Source organism: Polyodon spathula, chromosome 5 (assembly GCF_017654505.1).
Source record: "Polyodon spathula isolate WHYD16114869_AA chromosome 5, ASM1765450v1, whole genome shotgun sequence".
Taxonomy (NCBI): Eukaryota; Metazoa; Chordata; class Actinopteri; order Acipenseriformes; family Polyodontidae; genus Polyodon; species Polyodon spathula.
In genome coordinates, this window is record NC_054538.1 from 40,051,265 (window position 1) to 40,072,326 (window position 21,062).

General features: G+C 38.3%; 1 protein-coding gene across 1 annotated transcript; it reads right to left on the minus strand.

Annotated features, from left to right (window-relative positions):
* Positions 1 to 357: 357 nt before the first annotated feature.
* Positions 358 to 18,417, minus strand: marc1 (mitochondrial amidoxime reducing component 1). Its single transcript, XM_041250587.1, has 7 exons — positions 18,052 to 18,417; positions 13,459 to 13,632; positions 11,684 to 11,849; positions 8,576 to 8,716; positions 5,211 to 5,272; positions 1,556 to 1,627; positions 358 to 866 (listed from the first exon to the last, which is right to left on the minus strand). The coding sequence occupies exons 1-7, from the start codon at positions 18,306 to 18,308 to the stop codon at positions 740 to 742; spliced, it is 999 nt and encodes a 332-aa protein (XP_041106521.1). The 5' UTR covers positions 18,309 to 18,417; the 3' UTR covers positions 358 to 739.
* Positions 18,418 to 21,062: the final 2,645 nt, after the last annotated feature.

The following is a 21,062-nucleotide window of genomic DNA, read 5'->3' on the forward strand; positions in this document are numbered from 1 at the left end:
TTATACTGTAAATACAGTATAATCGTAAATCTCGAAAAACTACTCACTTCTAAATCTTTTGTAGTCATTTTTGTATTACTTTAGTATAAATACATGTTAATTTGGATTCATATGTTGTTTTTTTCTGACTTTATGTGAACGAAAAGACACACATTTGCCCGTTTTCCCACTGGAAATAGTGATATTTTGAAATATCACTGTCCTGATCACAAAAGCAAAGTTTGTGGGGAATAATAACCATTTTCTATACTTTTGAGGCATAAGCAATTAGGAAATAACACTTACTACCCAGGAACCAAAAAAAAAAAAAAAATATTTGTTACACGGTGTAATCCATGTCCATAATAATTACAAAAAAATCATTAATACTGAATAGCCTTTATAAATTGTGTACTTAATTCACACTCACATGGTTAACACACATCATAGATTACTTGTTTTTATTTCCACAGATCATTTATTATCATTTACACAGACATTTTATTTAGCTTGGTGAATCTGGGACAGAATTATATTTCTTGTCAGTTAAGCAAAACTAGTTATTTGCAATATGTATTAGTGTACTGGGGGGGAGTTTTAGCACAAATGTAAACTAGTCACCAACAAGTAGTGAAACTACAACTTTCTGACAGCTCTAATATTAATAATTGTTGTTTGAAGATATTTGTTATTCTCACTGGCAACTTAATGCTGAGAACACTCAAATCAAGTAATTATTGACTTGCTTCCAATTGCTCCTTTAGTAAATTATCTTGTACACAGGATCGCCAACATGAAGAATTCCAGTTTGGTCAACACCATAGCACTGTCCAAACAGCGGGGCTGATTTGTATAGGTGTTGCTCTGATGGATCACACTTCCGGTAGCTGTTTAAAAAAAAAAAAATTTAATCACAACTGCTATGCTTAGGTTTATTTCAATAAGGAGGGGGAGGGTGTCAAAGCACCCGACTGTTTAATTGAGCCTCAGTGACACTGTTAGCAACTAAAGTAGATCTGAACAATACTCAGGGGCTTACTTGTGGGGCTCCCCCCATGGGTCACCCAGTAAAGGCACAACCACACTGTAGTGCAGAATGAGTCACATGATCAGGAGCGTTGGTTCAAGTTGTCAGGGAGACCATAGGGTGCTCAGTATTGGTTCCCTTGGGTTGGGGAGGACAATTAAACAGATTGCACTTCCGTGACCAGTGGCCAGGTGGGAGAAGACTTCTCAGGCTGGGCATTTGCTTTTCAGTAGCTTCGTACTGTTGGTTGTTCAGATTCAGACGGTGAAAAAAGGTGACTGTCTTGATATTATGAACAGGGGAAGCTACAGTTAGCAAACTTCTTTCTCAAATGCAAAAAGTCTGCTTTGAAGGAATTTTGCATGCACCTAAAATAGTATTAAAATCCTTCAAATTACATACTACAGTAAACACTGATCATTTTACCATAAGAGTATATATTTACCAAAAGACACATTTTCTGTCAAATAAAAGCAAAAAAACAAAACATTACGCACTTAAAAAACCAAAAACATATATATTGAAGTACAAACCAATTTTCATAAATACCTTTTCAGTGTTTCAAGAGGTTGTTTTCTGTCAATGACCCCAGTGTTAGGATCAACAGTTGTGAAAATGCATCTGCTCAACACACAATGGAAAATAAACAGCATGTTAAGTTTAACACAATAAGGCAGTGAAGTTTGACATATTTCAGCTGTATAGTAAACGTGTGTATATTATATTATTTTACACATATAGGTTTATAAGTTATGATTTAAATTACTTCTTCAAAGGTAAATGTGCTGCATTCATGTAATGCTTATTTTACTAGTACAGTAGATCTAGTGAACAGCATAGTAATACAGGACTCATTGTTATTGTTTGAAAAGCTTTAAACAGTACTATACTTTCACTAAATATTACAATTGTAACTATAGCAAAAACACAGATTTAAAACATCCAAGAAAACCTGGGTTCATTTAGTGCTTGTTTTTATTTTATTTTAAACAAAATGCATTCATGCAGTTGCTCAGTCATTCAGACTCCTTTGGCTTAAAAGAAAACTTTTTTGTGTCTGCCGTGTGAGTGCGTGATTTCGCTGCTGAGTGACAGGCAGGAGATCGAAGTTGATACGCCCCGCAGGCGAACAGGATTTTGTATGTTGACACACTGTATAGCTCATGTGACAATACCAGCAATGGCAGCCCACGGAGTACATACAACACAGTGTACAAAAACTTAGGATCTACAGTGTATGAACTAATCTTCTGTTCAATAAACCAACGCTGATGAAAAGGTTGATCATGGTGGATAAACGGCTTGGGCGGACATGTGACGGGCAAATATACGACGAATTACTGTACTTGCTTTGAAATCTGCCTGGATGCATTGTTAATACAGTAATTTTGCTTTCTTCATGACCAGCATACGGCTTAATCAAAATCAGCAGCAGCAGCTTTGCGTATGCAACATCTGTTTTTACTGCTCCGCTGTATTTCCTCTCATTTGCAAATTGTTGAATTTTTTAGCTTGCCTCCCCCCGATACAGTATTCCCATTGCTGAGGATGACACCACTGTCAAGGTTTTAAAAATATTTTCAATGTTTGCTTTTTTGAAAGTGTAACATGTCTGCGTTTCACAGTTCTTACCATTCCAGTAGGTTAGCCTTGTGCTTTTCTTTGGGTGAGTCATTGCACACTTCCAGCTAAAAGTGGGGTGTTTGGTTAACCGATCAGTTTGTAAATTTGGTGTTCATAACTCTGAGGTTCTACTGTAACAGTATCAACAATAGTGTCAGTGTTGTTTTTCTGTTTTTTTTTTCCTATATGATGTACAGCCTTCTGCGAGAGAATCTGAAGATTCAGATTTTTGTTTACAGTAGTCTGTGTAGAGGGACACCTCCTAAGAGAACACTCGCTTTTCTCTTATTCTGTTGATTGCATATGTTGATGTACAGGTGCCACGACAAGTAATAAATATGCATTAATTTATTGATTCGCATTGTGTCAGGTAGTCAACTCCATCTTAGAGATAACTTTGGCTAAGAGAACACTGTTTGGTTCCTGGGGGGTGTTCTCTTAGCCAGAGACTACTGTATCCCTAAACAAATACTCCAAACAATATATACAGGTAGTCAACAAAAAAATGGAAACATCCATGTAAAGTCACTTAACAGGGTGTTGGGTCGCAACGTGTGGCCAGTACGGGGTGTATGTGCCGTGGCATTGAGTCTACCAGCCGCTGCAATTCTTCAGCAGGGATGCAGCACCATTCTTCCACCAGAAAGTCAATCAACTCACGCCTGGTTGATGGAGGTGGAAAACGCTGTCTCAGGCGTCGTTCAAGAACACCCCATAAATGGGTTCAGATCTGGTGACCGAGAAGGCCATGACATAAGGATAACATCAGCGTCATGCTCATCAAACCATTGGGCAACTACATATGCTCTGTGGATGGGGGCATTGTCATCCTGGAAGACACCCCCCTGGCAAGAAAGAAATGCTGCAACATGGGGTGGAGATGATCACTCAATGCCATTAAGTAGCAATTAGCATTGACTTTGCCTTCTAAGGGAATAAGTGCACCCAAACCATGCCAGGAAAATGCACCCCACAACATTACGGAACCATCAGAACCCTTTACTGTTGGAACCAAGCACTCAGGACTGTAGAGTTCTTTAGGTTGGTGCCACGTGTGCACTTGTCCATTTGTCGAGAACATGGTGAAGGATGATTCATCTAACCATATCACATTTCTCCACTGCTCGATAGTACATTGCCTGTGCTCTTTGCACCACAGGACTCGTGCATTGCCAGGGGTGGTGAGCAGTTTGTGCACTGCAACCCAACTACGGTATCCTGCTCTGTGGCGTTCTCGGAGGACCGTTTTTGATGAAACTGCGCCCCAGATTGAAATTTGCAGTCAACTGATCATGAAATTTCAGCAAGTTGAGCTGTCTTGGTCACTGAAGCTCATGCCAAACGCTTGTTCGTTAGCCAGGAATTTGAAGGTAGTTATAAACCGTCGAAGGTTCGTCAGGCAGCATTCGCTCACTGTATGTTGTTTTTTTTTTCTTTCAACAGAAACCGTTTGATGATATGTGAATACTATAAATCACACATTAAATGTCACTTACATGCAAAATTTGATCTTTTGAGTTGTATAATGCATACTGTTTAAACAAAAATTGTTCTATTAAAATCCACTACCAAATTGTTATATGTACCTATAGCGGTTATATTACTTCAGTAAAATATGTATTGAAAACCTAGAGTATAAGACATTGCAAGATAAGCATAAGCACAAGATAAGCATAAGCTGTATTGAAAGAAATGTTTCAAACCCTCTATTGTTCAGATGACCAAAAAAAATTGAATGCAAATTGGGCAAGCCCCTTTGATGTATCATGGAGGCACAACCAATCTCTGGGATCTCTTGACAAGCATAAGTTCATATTCTTCTTATTCTGTTAAAACAGTTTTTTTTATTGGATGCAAAAAGGTGATGCTGCAATGCAAGTTTATTGTAGATCGCACAAGCAGCATCAATTTCATGTCCATGAACAACATGTATTTTTATTTAAATTATAAAAACATGTTTACTGTTCTATATAATGTATTTTTAAACTACATGGGAATGTTTTATTCCATTTATATGGATTACTTGTAAAATAATAGAATTTTCAACCAAATATAAACTAGTAGCTATAGTGACGTCACCAGTAAATTATGCAAATTACTACCATCGAAAGTTCGAACATTCCTTTGGTAATGTGTTTTGAACCTTCGAAGGTCAAAATGTAACCTTTGTTACAGTTACTCATATATATATATATATATATATATATATATATATATATATATATATATATATATATATATATATATATATATATATATATATATATATATATATATATATATAATAATAGTCGGTTGTCAGGTTCTTTTACATCTAAGACTAAACAAAAAAACACATGTTTCACAAAGAAAAGTCTTAAAACAAATGCCTCTGTGGGCACATTGCCATCCCCAACTTCCCTGAAGGGATCAGAGATCACTGTTGAGGAACTGTTATGTATTTCTCAAGAACGACTTAACATCTCATCGAATCAGTACTTTTTCTGGCTGTCCATGGCATCCCTACACCCTATGGACAGTGTTAACACAGGTGTTCATTATTTTTTGCCAACCTCACTATACTGTTTAGTAGAAACTTTACCTCCCACATGCCATGACACGGCGGAGACAGGTGCCACCAATCTGTAGCTCGTGCCATGAGTCCTGAAGACAAAAAGTGGTGGTCAGAATCATACACATTACATTTCATTTCTCTAGTTTCTCCAATACTTCCTAAGATAAATGTGTTTCTCCTGATTATACATTTAAAACCTTACTGCCCTTTACCAAAGCTGTGTCTGCCTTCTGGACCCATATTTCCTTTAGTCCTGGGATGCGCACAGAGTAATCTATCCTCAGCATTATTATGTCAGTGTCGTTCGCTAGACAAACTGCCCTGTCATAATGATGATGTCTAACACAGTATGAAATATGTGCAAACATCCTTGTGTCTGCTTCCTCGTGACAGTTGCAGGACAGTTCTGGTAAATGTGTTATTTCCTTTCCGAGTCAAACTTATGATTTCAATCTGGAATGGACCCGGAGCTTGAAAAGATGTCTTGCGTGTCTTGAACAAAGGTACACCACCCATAAGCTTTGTCTCTTCCCCTTCAAGCAAATATTGGTAGATGTTATGAGTTATTGCATGAAGGGTACTGCCATCTTTTGTGTGTTCCTGGAAGTCTAAGTTGTCAATTGCAAAGTGGGTAAAGTGACCAGCCCTCATATTTTTTGTGTAAAGAACCCATCATGTTTAATCTCGTCATTTACAGAAATTGCCATGGTAGTAATATACCTTTGGGCATCCTGGTAGCTGACACTGTTCCCAAGCCGGCATACATCTTGAGCAAGGTTGAGAACAACCTCTTGCTGGTGTGATTCAAGGCTCACTCTTCCACTGTCACCAACTGCAATATCAGCTTCATTTAAAAACCATGGAAAGTGATTATTTAAACTGTTGGTGACACCCCCAGGTGCTTCATTTATAGATATGTCCATATTAATTTCAGATATCTGCTGTCTCCTGTCCTTTATGTTTTCCCTGTATAATTTCCCTGTTTCCTTCAAGTCAGATCTTCTACTTGTAGCTGAAAGATATGACATCATTTTCAGCTGCTGTGGACTATGAATGGGTTCTTCATCTTAATCTTCATCTCCACTTTCTTCCATCCATTTCAATTCATTAGATGTTGGATGAACTTTTTTCAGTTTGGAAAGAAGCTCACCAACATTTAGTTGAGAGGAACAGAGAAGACTAGAAGTGCCTTTCTGAGGTACAATCAATACCCTACAGTCAACTGGTGTTTTGTAGTGTTTTTCAAGGCGTCTTTTTAAATTGAATGTTCTATAGACATCTGCATTTGCAACTCCATGTTTGTTAAGGAGATGGTGATACTGATTGTGTATGCTTGATATATACAATATACAATATACTCCCTTCATTGAAAAGTGGAGCATCTATCTGAGAAATAAGTTCCAAAAAAGCTACTTCATATATATCTCTGGTATCAGTGACAGTGTATTTCACTTTTAATAAAACTCAGCCAATCAGACACTGCTAAAAAAAAAAAAAAAAGAGTTCTCTAAGAGCTACAGTGCATTCACAATAAATGTAATAACTTATATACATAACAAGTTTTACTTTCTGAAAATAAAGTCTTCATTAACGTATAATGGCCTGAATAGATTGTTACTAAGGAATGCCCATACCAAGTTTCATTTTAATTCAATGACCATTTCTTAAGATAAGATTAAATATGGAAGTGTGACATGCACATGAATGTACCGCAAGAAAGGCCTCACCATCTCCCAAGCTAGAGATAATAACAATATACTTAGTTGCAACACAATTCAGATATAATAAGGAGCAAAAGTACATTCAAAGCATCCAGTTATAAAATAAATTAGTAATGCTAGAATGTAATATAGTAACACAAATCTCAGGCCACTAACCTGCTAAACAAAGTGCAACCAAGCAGTGCTTTTTATCAGCAGGGTTTCATAAACTGGGGTAGAAAATTCCACCCTGCAGTTGACTTGGCATGTACGACACTGCAGCAGTGCAACACATTGGTGTTTGTGGTATTAATGTAACCAACGTGTAACAAGATACAATGTGTTATCTCTTGGATTATGCTATGGGGTATGCTTTGTTTGTGTTCACAAAAGCTACCATTTCTAATTGAAAATGCCTTTACCAATGCTTGCTATTCAAAAAAAGTGTTTAAAAGAAGAATTTATGAAGTTATAAAAAGTTCTAATAAACATTTGTGGAAAAATGGTTAAACATTGGAAAAGGCCCAAAAAGTCTTTTTTTTACTATACAAGTCTATGTAATCTGATCTTCTTATTGACCCATATCTTGAAAACCATATATACCTGCGATTTAAAAATCACAGAAAACTTATTTGCCTGAAAAATAAGTTGGTTTTTTGGAATTGTTTTTGATTTTCAACTTTTTTTATTGGACAAATTTTGACAATTAAAATACTGATTTTTTTTTTTTTTTTCATATTTTGCAAGAGTTCCGGCAGAGCAGGACTCTTGATTCTTATTCCTGAGGGTGTAAACTAAAAAAAAAAAAAAAAAAAAAAAAAAAAAAAAAAAACTGGATTGAGTATAGCAGACACAGTCAGGTACAGCCCACTTCAGGGTGTCTGGATCCCTGATTATCAGAAGCAAGACCATCGGATATGTTGAATTTAGACTTGTCTCTATTATTCTGAATGCTTTTCATAATGTTTAGATTTATTTCTACACATTTTTATAAAACAGCTACGAGCCTTTGAATTCATGTGTTTTCATACATGAATGGTTTGCTATTTTTTAATACGTTAACCAGACACAGGGAACCGAGTTAAAAAAAAAAGGATGTGGTTAAGAAGCTTATTAATGGTTTCACCACAGTGTGGCAGTGCTGCCCTTCCCCAAAACCTCCAAAGGAAGATATTTATTTTAATTATTTCCTTTACTATTCTTTGGTGTCAAAAAAAGCACTACATTTTACCCACCAATTCAAAATGACTGAGTGGAGCATTTGTTCTTTATTTTACTCCCAGAAAAATTAGTGTCCTATGGAGACTACTTGAACTAGTATAAGGTTTATGCTCTGCAACAGGGGTACAAAATAAGGTCTGTCCAATGTACAAACTTAATCTTAAAAAGTTATCTGGCAAATGGAATCTACTTCAGAGGTAAATTACAAAGAGATTTATAAAATGTGTACCTTAAACAATGAGGCTATTCACATTTTGTTAAATATACAGTATGTTTTATGGTGCAGCACATTCATGTGCATTTGTTTAATTACTGTTCATGGTATACAGTATTGTAATACAAGACTGTTAACAAAAAAGGATTTTCTTAATAAACACCTGTTTGCATATTATTTTGGCCACACTTTTGGTACCCAGAGAATGATCCACAACATACGGGGGTAACACCAAAGGACTTAAACAGCCACTTTACCTCTGCAAAGGCATCACAACCTGTGACAATAATACTAGGCCTGAAGTGTCTCATCTCAACCTTCTTCTCCAGCCTGGTGTTCAGATCCTCCAGGGAAGCCTCAGATAGCAACATGATAGGACTGTAGTCAGGGTAGGCAACCTGACAGCAGAGGAATACAAGAGTATTAATAAGAATGTACACTCAAACATGCTCACAATGCACACCTTTCCCCTGGATTTACCCACAAATTACCAGCATGGGACCAAAAAACATCTGTTTTTACCCAACCCTCCACAAGCTCTGGGACAGATGGACATGTGGGCAATTTATTTACCCCAAGCAGGCAACTTGCTTACATAAATATCTTGGTATCCCAGAATTGATAACAATCCCCTACTGAAAAATAGGCAAAAAGTTTTAATAAGCAAGTCTTTCCATAAGTGCAGTGACACCCCAAACCCATTCACTACCAATGCAGAATAGCATTTTTTCATACATACAGTCAAGACAAAAATGATTTCTTAATATTTTATTGAATCTTGGAACTCTTTGCAGTCAGTCACAAAAATTAAAGAAAATTCTACCCAATAGTTTCTCATTGGTAATAAATGGATAGCATTTGGGGTGCCACTGTACCTAATATTACACTGTGTCTAATTTTGAAGAGGGGGGCATTCAGGGATTTCAAGATATTAAGTAAGTAAAACCGGCTTCATCCAATTTATTCATCTGTCCAAACACAAGAGTAGTACATACACTACCGGTCAAAAGTTTTACAACACCCCCATTTATCCAGTTTTTATTGAAATTTAAGCAGTTCAAGTCCAGTGAATAACCTGAAATGGTACAAAGGTAAGCGGTAAACTGCCAGAGGTTAAAAAAAAAAGTTTAGGTTACCAATACTGAAAAATAATGTACATTTCAGAGTTATACAAAAAGGCCTTTTTCAGGGGACAAGTAATGGGTTAACAACTTACAGCTGTTCTGCAGCAATGGAAGTAAATTAAGCCTTGAAAGTTGATGCTAACAATTCCTACAGGTCTCCACACTTTTGTTGATTACTTACAAACCCTATAAAAGCAGTGTTGGAACAGACTGTGTTACTACACCCTCTTAAGCATTATTTGGACAGTACTGTACTGCAGGAAGTAGCATATTGCTATGTGACGGAAAGATGAGTTCTGGTGATGAATCTTCCTCCCGACCTGTGAGGGCGCTAAAGAACGAGAGGAGAAGTATCTGGAAGGGCTGGGCTGACAGTTCGTTTCCAGGTCAGGGAAGTGGGTCAGCCTGGAAAGAAGCGAGACTCTGTTGTAAGACCATATTGACTTGAAAGGTAAACGAGACGCAGCTGCAAGTAATAAGGCAGCTGCAACCGTTTACCTCGATATCATGCGGGATTACATATAGGGGCCAGGGTAACGCTGATCTTTTCCTTCGTTTGGGTAAACGCGTGGAGAGAGAAGGACCGAGAGAGGAGCTCTCATTATTAAAAGAAAAGACGGGTTACGCGTTTTGTGTTTGTCTGTGTAATAATTGTCAGTGTTTTGCACCACCAGACAGTTGAAGCACAAATCCGGAGCTGTCGCCGAGGGTCAGCACCGTATTGCCATCCCTGCGCTTTACACATTGTTGTGTATAGCCTGGGATTTATTATTTAACGGTCACCAGACCTAGATTATAAATAAAAGCACCTTTTCCACTGGAAACTGTTGTCTGCCTGTCACTCCTGCATTGCATCACCGCTACACCTGTTCCTCTCCACTAGCCACTTTGCCACATGCTATCATAATGGCGAGAAAAAGGCAATTAACAAAGGAAGACAGACAGACCATTATAACCCTTAAAAGTGCAGGTCTTTCCTTTAGAAAAATTGCAAAGAAAGCCAAGGTGTCAGTGAGTACAGTTTCCTAGGAAACTCTGACAGGAAGAGGTCTTGCAGACCCAAAGCCACAACAGAATCAGAAGACAAGTTTCTGAGAATCAACAGCTTGCGTGATAGGCGGCTCACAGGACAACAGCTTCAAGCACAGCTTAACACTATTCGAAGTAAGCAAGTCTCAGTTTCAACTGTGAAGAGAAGACTTCGAGCTGCAGGTTTGACAGGTCGAGTGGTAGTAAGAAAGCCATTGCTAAGATGGCAAAATAAGAAAAAGAGGCTTGCCTGGGCCATGAAGCACCGCCAGTAGACTACTGATGACTGGAAGCAGGTCTTATGGACCGATGAATCAAAATTTGAAATCTTCGGTTCATCATGCAGGGTTTTTGTACACCGTCGAGTAGGCGAAAGGATGGTTCTTCGGTGTGCGACACCAACTGTCAAACATGGAGGAGGAAGCGGGAGGTCTGGTGCTCTTTTGCTGGATCCAGAGTCGGCGACTTGCACAGAGTGAGTGGCACTCTGAACCAAAACGGCTACCACAGCATTTTGCAGCGCCATGCAATACCCTCTGGTATACACCTAGTTGGTCAGGGGTTCATCCTACAGCAAGATAACCTCCCAAAACATACCTCCAGGCTATGTAAGAACTACCTTAGAAGAAAAGAACAAGACGGTAGGCTTCAAATCATGGAATGGTCAGCAGTCTCCAGACTTAAACCCCATCAAGCTGGTTTGCGATGAACTGGACAGAAGGGTGAAAGCAAAGCAACCTACAAGTGCAACACATTTGTGGGAACTTCTGCAACAGTGTTGGGAAGAACTTCCCGAACAATATTTGATTTCCATTGTAGAAAGAATGCCTTGAGTGTGTTCAGCTGTTATATCTGCAAAAAGTGGCTACTTTGATGAGTAAAAAATTTAGATTACATTTTGTTAAACAAAACAATTCCATGATTTCTTTTTTTTATCTCCAATTGTTTATTTGTTCTATGCTTTAATTTCAGAGTACACTGAGACATTAAACTGTGTAAATTTCAAGAAATACTGGAAAAATGGAGGTGTTCTAAAACTTTTGACCGGTAGCGTACATACTAGAGGATACATAATGAACATTTATGGGGTACTGTAGTTATTCAACCAATGATGATGGCAGAATAGCATTTACTGCGGTCTTCAAGAGTGAAAAGTACATTCGTGGAGTATTTGGTTTATATAACAAGTATGAGTACAAGTACATCAGTTACCTTATCGTTTGGCTTGAATCTCTTTTCTGTATCATGTGGTCTTCTGGGTTGCATATCAAGCTCATACTGCACCAGACGGAATGTCTTTTCATTGTTCAGGTAGCGAGTGATCCAGCGGGAGGCCTCTTCTCCACAGTCTCTGCCCTGGATGTCACTGCCCCACACTCTAGAGACAGGATGCAAGGGTTTGATATCCAGAACTTCATAGCTAATAGCAGTGCAAAATGAAACCGGCACGATCTGACTAAAACAGATTCAAACAATCATTACTAAAAACAGATAAGTTCTGATAGTCTGACAATGAGTATCCACTGCAGCCAGTACATGCAGGTCTATACACTGCAATAAAACGTGGTATGGACAATCAGTAGCTCTGGATACTCATGGTAATCTATTGTTTTCATTACTATGAATAATCTATGCAAAACACATGTTATTTATGTGTATAAATCTGTTTTATAATGTCACATGTTGATTTGGGGGGTTAATGTGAACATGAGCTTTTCCATGATTTAAAGCTGGACAAATTCCCAGTAGAATATAAATCATAGTGAGTAGTGCTTTGAGCCAAAGCTACTACAGCCAAACTAAATGAATCACTTTTGAAAATATATATACATAGAAACTAGGAACATTTTCAGGGTTTGCAGGGGTTTTTACTGTTACTTTCCCAAGAGAGCCCAGCGGAGACACAGCCTTTATTTTCTAGTGGGGTCCTACTTCTGCACAGTAGTACAGCTGGCTGGGACTAGGCCTTGGGGCAAATGAGGATCGAGTGATTTTCCAGAGTACACACACAAGTGGCTCAGCTGGGACATAAACCTGGCATTTACTGCTTCCAAATCTAAGTCTATATCCACTAGGCCTCACTGGCTAAAACATTCCACAATATTGCTGAGTCACGGAAGACTGGATGGGATACTTAAAGCTGCAGTGATCCACAATGCTGTTCAGATTTACACCAAAACATATTTCCTTGGTGTCTACTTACTATTCATGATGGGGCAAACTTGTCCCCCTATTCTGGTTCAATTGTATCTTTTTTAATATCACTTTTTTTTAATTTAATAAGTTGGCTGTATGTGTCACATCTTTACATAATAAACAGCATCAGATCTATTCTATAATCTATTGTATTTATACAGTTGACCCTACATTCTAACTTGACCACATCGTACAAGCCCAAATATTTTTGTCGTAGCCGTGAAAGCTAATATTTAGAACCACTAAAAACACAATATAAAAATGTAACAGTAAGATAATTTTAAAATAAAAACTTGTAATATAAAAAAGTGTCTAGTGCAAAGTTATTTTAACAGGTGTTTCTTTACTTGCTATAGATTCCTGGTACCTAATCACAATCTGTGCTGTAGGTAACATGTTATTGTATTTAGACCATTGGAATAAAGCTCACCTCCAGAACAGCAAGTGATTGGGTACCATGAATCAATAACAACATTGTAACTGTGTGTTATATTGCTGAATACAAAAATGTCATTAAGATAAACAAGCAAAGAAAGAAGAAATACTTATCAGAACAAAAAGGAGGCCATTCATGTTGGTAGTGCAAATAGGAGAAAAAATGTATTTTGAAACCAATGACTTATTTAATTCCATTACGCACAAATTCCACCGAGCGGATGAAGCCATTCTTTTTTCATGCAGGACCTCTCGATTTCTTGGAAATAGTTACACCATTTTAAAGCTTTAAATTATATTGAAACTGAAGAGACATGTTATGGCAATAAGGAAAGAAACATTTAAAACCCACATACCTACAGTCTTTTACTGAATTTGACCTGGAAAGTTTAATAGGAACTTGGAGCTCCTCCATTTCAGGTGCATTTAGGTACAGGTATACGTCATCACTGGACACTGTAAGCAAAACCAACCGAGGCTCCTGTCTGCCAGTCACCTTGTGTCCATCCTCTTGTATCACCAGCCAGTGTCTGCATGAAAAGTGATACAAATTATGGGAAAACGCTTCACTTTGTAATCTAAAAGTAGTTTAAACTAACATTACACTCGACTACAAAATCCAGTACCTAGATATTGTTACTTATCCAGTTTAGTTACATCTCCTAAAGGTAGCTTGTACTGCAGGACACTTGCCTACTCCCCCACTTAAAACCTTCTTGCAACACTCTGATTCAACAGTTATGCTACTGCCACTCAAGGCATCATCTGGAGGAAATACATATAAAACTGATATGCATTAGTTAACAAACTTCTTAAAAATGTATAATTATATATATATATATATATAAAAAAAAACTGTACATTTCACAATCAGGGTACAAATGTACTCATGAGCTGAACTTTTTTTTTTAAAAAAAGATCCTAGAAATTTTCCATATGCACAAAAAGTTTATATTTCTCTCAAATTTTGTGCACAAATTTGTTTACATCCCTGTTAGTGAGCATTTCTCCTTTGCCAAAACAATCCATCATCCTGGCAGGTGTGGCATATCAAGAAGCTGATTAAACAGCATGATCATTACACAGGTGCACCTTGTACTGGGGACAATAAAAAGCCACTCTAAAATGTGCAGTTTTGTCACACAAAACAATGCCACAGATGTCTCAAGTTTTGAGGGAGCATGCAATTGGCATGCTGACTGCAGGAATGACCACCAGAGAATTGAATGTTCATTTCTCTACCATAAGCGGCCTCCAACATCGTTTTAGAGGATTTAGCAGTACATCCAACCGGCCTCACAACCGCAGACCATGTGTAACCACGCCAGCCCAGGACCTCCACATCCAGCTTCTTCATCTGCGTTTTTTTTTTTTTTTTTTTTAAGGTATCTGACCAACAGATGCATATCTGTATTCCCAGTCATGTGAAATTCATAGATTAGGGCCTTATGAATTTATTTAAATTCACTGATTTCACTATATGAACTGTAACGCAGTAAAATCTTTGAAATTATTGCAAGTTGCATTGATATTTTTGTCCGGTGTGTGTGTGTGTGTGTGTGTATATATATATATATATATATATATATATATATATATATATATATATATATATATATATATATATATATATACACACACACACACACACACACACACACACACACACACACACACACACACATACACAGTGCCTTGCAAAAGTATTCAGACCCCTGACCAATTCTCTCATATTACTGAATTACAAATGGTACATCGAAATTTCGTTCTGTTCGATATTTTAAAACACTGAAACTCAAAATCAATTACTGTTGCTTGCACAAGTATTCAACCCCCACACATTAATATTTGGTAGAGCCATCTTTCGCTGCACTAACAGCTTCAAGTCTTTTGGGGTAAGTATGTACCAGCTTTGCACACAGTGTCGGAGTGATTTCGGGCCATTCTTCTTGGCAGATTTGCTCCAGGTTGTTCAGGTTGGTTGGACAACGCCAGTGGACCGCAATTTTCAAATAGTGCCACAGATTCTCAATGAGATTGAGATCAGGACTTTGATTGGGCCACTGTAGGACATTCACCTTTTTGTTCTTGAGCCACTCCAATGTTGCTTTGGCCTTATGCTTGGGATCATTGTCCTGCTGAAAGGTGAATTTCCTCCCAAGCTTCAGTTTTTTAGCAAGACTGAAGCAGATTCTCTTGCAGTATTTTCTTGTATTTTGCTCCATCCATTCTTCCTTCAAATTGTAACAAGATGCCCAGTCCCTGCTGATGAGAAGCATCCCCACACCATGATGCTGCCACCACCATACTTCACTGTAGGGATGGTGTGTCTTGAGGCTTGGGCAGTGTTAGGTTTGCACCACACATAGCACTTTGAGTTTTGGCCCAAAAGCTCTATCTTGGTCTCATCTGACCACAAAATCTTTTCCCACATCGCAGCTGGGTCACTCTCATGCTTTCTGGCAAACTCCAGACATGCTTTCAGATGGTACTTTTTGAGTAACGGCTTCTTTCTCGCCACCCTCCCATACAGGCTTGTTATGCAGAGCTCTTGACATGGTTGACTGGTGCACCATTACTCCATTCCCAGCCACTGAACTCTGTAGCTCCTTCAAAGTGATTGTTGGCCTCTCTGTGGCTTCTCTCACAAACACTTCTCGTTTGAGCGCTGAGTTTTGAGGGACAGCCTTTTCTTGGCAGTGCCTGGATGGTGTGATGCAGCTTCCACTTCCTGATTATTGATCCAACTGTGCTCACTGGGATATCCAAACACTTGGATATTATTTTGTACCCTTTCCTTAATCTATGCATTTGGATTACTTTATCTCTAACTTCTGCAGAATGCTCTTTGGTCTTCATTTTCCTTCAGATTCACAGCCTTACCAATGATCCTTCAACAGTGGGGTTTTTATCCAGAAAATGTGACAGCAATTTTAATGGTTCACAGGTGAAGGCCAATTGTAAGGTAATTCTGTCCTCGTTAGGGCAATTTCTTTCATGGGTGCAAGCTGGTAGCTTCCACAGCACAAGGGTTGAATACTTATGCAAGCAAGATATTTCAGTTTTTTATTTTTCTTAAATATTTCCCAACATAAAGCCAATGTCACCTTACAACAATTGATTCTGAGTTTCAGTGTTTAAAAATAAAATATCAGACAGAACAAAATTTCAATGTACCATTTGTAATTCGGTAATATGAGAGAATTGGTCAGGGGTCTGAATACTTTTGCAAGACACTGTATATACACAGATACACACACACAGAGTGCCTGTAGAAAGTCTACACCCCCTTGAACCTTTTACACATTTTGTTGTGTCACTGCCTCAGTTTCATGCATTTAAATGAGGATTTTTTTTCTTATCTACACACCATACTCCACACTGTTAAGGGGAAACAAGTTTTTTATTGAGAAAAAAAAAAAATTATATTAAAAATACAAAACTGAAAGATCATAATTGGATAAGTCTCCACCCCCCTGAGTTAATACTTAGAAGCACCTTTGGTAGCAATTACAGCTGTGAGTCTGTTGGGATATTTGACCATTCTTTACAAAACTGTTCAAGCACTTCAAGTTTCAGCTTTCTTGCAGAGGGCAGCAGGTTTTCCTCAAGGACTTCTCTGTACTTTGCTATATTCATTTTCTCTTCTATCCTGACAAGTGCTCCAGTCCCTGCCGATGAGAAACATCCCCACAACATGATGCTGCCACCACCATGCTTCATAGTAGGGATGGTGTTCTTTGGGTGATGTGCTGTGTTGACTTTGTGCCAAACATAATGCTTTGCATTTGCCAAAAAGTTCCATTTTATTTTAGTCAGACCAAAAACTTTTTGACACATGGCTACAGAATCGCCAGAGTGTTTTTAGCATACTTCAAATGGGATTCAAGGTGGGCTTTCTTGAGTAATGGCTGTAGCTCTTGCAAAGTTGCCATTGGCCTATAGGCAGCCTCTCTGATCAGTCTCCTTCTTGCTCGGTCATCCAGTTTGGAGGGTCGGCCTGATCGAGGCAGGGTCTTGGTGGTGTCATACACCTTGTTGTTTCAAATATATAGTGACAATAATATGCATTACGGTCTATTTTAAGAATTGAGTTAAAAGCCTGCATGGCACTTCGAATGAAGATTAACGCTGGTAAGTAAAGTCTTCCCTATTTTATCCATAGAGGGGGGAGAACCCAAGCAGGGACACAAAATACCAGTTTAGAGGGTGAGCGCCTTCAAATCCTTGACCTTGCTTTTGTGACAATTGTGTGGTGTTTTTGATAAGGACAAGAATATCAAATACACTGAACTTATCAAGATAAACATAAACACTTTTTTTCAATGTTTCAATGGTTTCAGTTATTTAAAAAATAAATAAATAAAAGTATTTTTTAGCAATAAAACGAACATATGCAGTACTGATTTCTGCATGGGAAAGAATAAGAAAACAATAAACATTATTTACAGACAGAGGGCGACATTCTCAAAGGAATGGGGTAAAAGCTTAAACGTACTTTGTGAATAATTAGCATGTTCCATGTTGTGTTTGAACAAACAAGAGTAGGCCCAAATACCATTTTATTATTGTTTCCATTTTACATATTAGTATCGATTGCATACAATGCAGCATTATTGTTATTATTATTATTATTATTTATTATTATTATTATTATTATTATTATTATTTTGTAACTGCACAAGACTGCTCTTAAGAGGAGGGTGACGGGTCCGGTCCTGTGCCGCCCCCCCCCCTGTCCATTTCGTTAAAAATGTCGACGTATTGTTTACTTTAACGGCATGTTTCGTATCAGGTAACCCCAACCCCCCACCCCTTCATGACAGTCTAGATCTGCCCCTGCATTATGTCACTATGCATTTCATTAATACATGAGTTTGATTTTAAAATCCTTATTCCCTTCCCAAACCTCTGGTGCGTTTTTCACATCAATTATTTTTACTGCTTACCTGTCTCTGAGCTCCCCGTATTTCAGCCCCATTTCCAGACATTCTGCTGTATTTACAGAGATTCCTTTGCACGATTTAATGGGATAAATGCACAGCTCTGACACAACTCCGACCTGAATCAGTTTCCTCTGCCTTCTCTTTACAAGTGATTTTATCAGGATCCCGACACCAATAACACCTAAACTCACCCCTGCTGCACACAGGAACCCTTTCCTGTTTTGTGAACATATCTGAACCAGATTCCCTAATTGACTCATTTTAAACTTTAACTCCAAAAAATCGAACTTGTTACTGTCTATAGTTTGCAGCTTCTTACTTGGCGAGTAGGAGGTATAACATAACACCAGCTCGGTTTTTGGGATGGAATTACATAAGTCTCGCTTTTTGATTGGTTCATGTCTGTCACGTGAATATGTCGTCACACGAGTGGAAAAGCTTGCAGGCATTTTTAACGTGATAGAGAGCGAGCGAGAGATCTGCTTTCTACAACCTTTCAATTAAAATATAACGTAGTATTTTGCTGTACTAATATAACAAACTATGAGTTATTACTTTATATGAATGATCATGTTATGCACGAATGTACGAATTGGCTTTCTGTTACAGGATATATTAGTTTATCTCTAATGTAATCACAGTTTTACATATAGACTGCCCTTGTTTTCATTAAGTTCCAAATTTTGTGCTGTTTTGGTTTGCAGATAACGTCCCAAATTCTGGGCCGCTTTGGTTTTCAGATAATGTCCCAAATACCGGGCCACTCTGATAACGTTCCAATTTCTGGGCCCGTGGTTTTTAGATAATTTTCGCATTCAGCCCAGTTATGGGGACTCAGCTGACAGTCGAGTAACCCTTAGTACATGAATCAAAGTGAATGTATTTTTTACTCTCCCGAGAAAACACTATTTTTTTAATGAAAAAACTGAAAATGTAAATGAAAAGTAAAAAACGTGTTTCTTATTACAATGAAGAGACCACATTGCACTGAAATAGACATATGCTAATTAATTAATGCAGTCGTTTTCCTTTATTAAAGGCTAATATTAAAATACATTTTTGAGAAGGAAAAACAGGACAGCTCATTTGCTTATGTAATGTCCATCAATATACTGTAGCATTTCGGGATCTTTTGGGGACAGTAATGAGACTGCAGCCATGAGTAGATGAAGGCTCTTTATTTTGACAATAATTAATTAATAACAAAATAAAATCATAAAGTGAGAAAAGGGTACTGGAAGTCGAAAGTGAAAATAAATTATTGTAGCAGTTTTTCTTTTACCCTACCCTTCCCAGCCTTTTCCCTGCACCCCCTTATAAGCCCTCTCCTCCGCCCCCTCTTTTGTGACAAACCTGCACTCCCCCACACACATCAACATGCAACCCCTGCATGCACACACCACCATACAACCCCTGCATGCATAAACCCACCATGCAATCACTGCACACTCATACAACCATGCAACCCCTGCACACTCACACCACCATGCAACCCCTGCACGCATACACCCACCATAAAACCCCGGCAGACACACACCACCATGCAACCCCTGCACGCATACACCACCATGCAAACTCTACACACACACACCCATCATGCAACAACTGCATGCATACACCCACCGTAAAACCCCTGCAGACACACACCACCATGCAACCCCTGCATGCACACACCACCATGAACCCCTGCATGCATACACCCACCATGCAACCCCTGCATGCACACACCATGCAACCCCTGTACGCACACACCACAATGCAATCCCTACACACATACACCACCATGCAACCCCTGCACACTACACACCACTAAGCAACCTCTGCACGCACACACCTAGCTATACATTCTTTGAACAAAACTGACCGCTTTACACTCACTGTAAAGAAGATGTAGTCACTACACTGCACACCACTTGTTTAATAAAATACATACATTCTGCCTGGAGAAGACTACCAAATGTAGAATTAGCAAGAAACAATAGGGAGATTCATTAGGTGTTTTAATTAAAAAGGGCGCAATATAAATCTGATGATATGGAGCAATGAATCTGCTAGCAGGGGTCTCCAGTCCTGGTCGTGGAGGGCCAGTGTCCCTCCTGGTTTTTGTTCCAAACCTACCCTAAATTATTTAAGGCTAGGCTGAAAATTACTGCGGATCACCTGTAGTACATGCAGATAATGAATCCAGAAGCACCTGTCCTTAGGTGGCACAAATAACACTGTTGCCTTATGCCTTAATTAATTTAATTAATAACTAAATATAAACTTGGATCACAATATTTTACTGTTTCTTATTGCGCAAATCAGTGGAGAGTAGAAAAAACGTGTCTAATATTACTGGTGCCAAAGATGGAAACAAAAGTGGGTGTAGTTCTTCCATCTGACCTGAACCAAATACCAAATACTGAATCTAGATAAATACAGTAATCCTGTGGGTATCGTCCAATCACACGACTAAGCCAATTGCCTCTTTATAGTCAGGAACTCAAGGAGCCTGAGGAACCAAAAACTTGGCTTTAGTGTGATGAGTAGAAACAGTCCCTACTAGTTTTAACTCCCTAGCCTACAGGAGTACCAAAGATAATGCAATGCTAACTCTGGAATCCTATAACGCATATATTAGTCAAACACTGAAGAGAATTAGGACTGTTTGTTTTATACCTAATAGAGTAAACTAAAAGTTGTCCCCACTGTTTGTTGCTAAACTTATTTTTTGTTTAAAAAAAAAAAACAGGATTGTAGTTTTGTAGACTGATCATCAACTGTCACATTAACTGTTCACATAATGATCACACTATACACCACAAAGTACATTGTGAGTGATAACCTCCGTTGTCATAAAATGTAAGCCTCTTTACTGCCAACCAGACCAGATGTTGAGGTTTGTGGCTGCTGATTTGACAGATTTAACATCTGAAGCTGTTTGCATGTCCATAACTCATTCCTTCTGCAGGTACTAGTATAAGAATATCCACAGGGAATTGAGCCTGTTTTCAATACAAGCAAAGGAGAGA

Coding starts and splice junctions, on each gene's coding strand:
- marc1 (XM_041250587.1), bottom strand. CDS start 18,308: ATGAGTCAATTAGGGAATCTGGTTCAGATATGTTCACAAAACAGGAAA. Junction 13,633..18,051: donor TACGGGGAGCTCAGAGACAG/GTAAGCAGTAAA, acceptor CTTTTCATGCAG/ACACTGGCTGGTGATACAAG. Junction 8,717..11,683: donor GATTCAAGCCAAACGATAAG/GTAACTGATGTA, acceptor CTCTGCTGTCAG/GTTGCCTACCCTGACTACAG.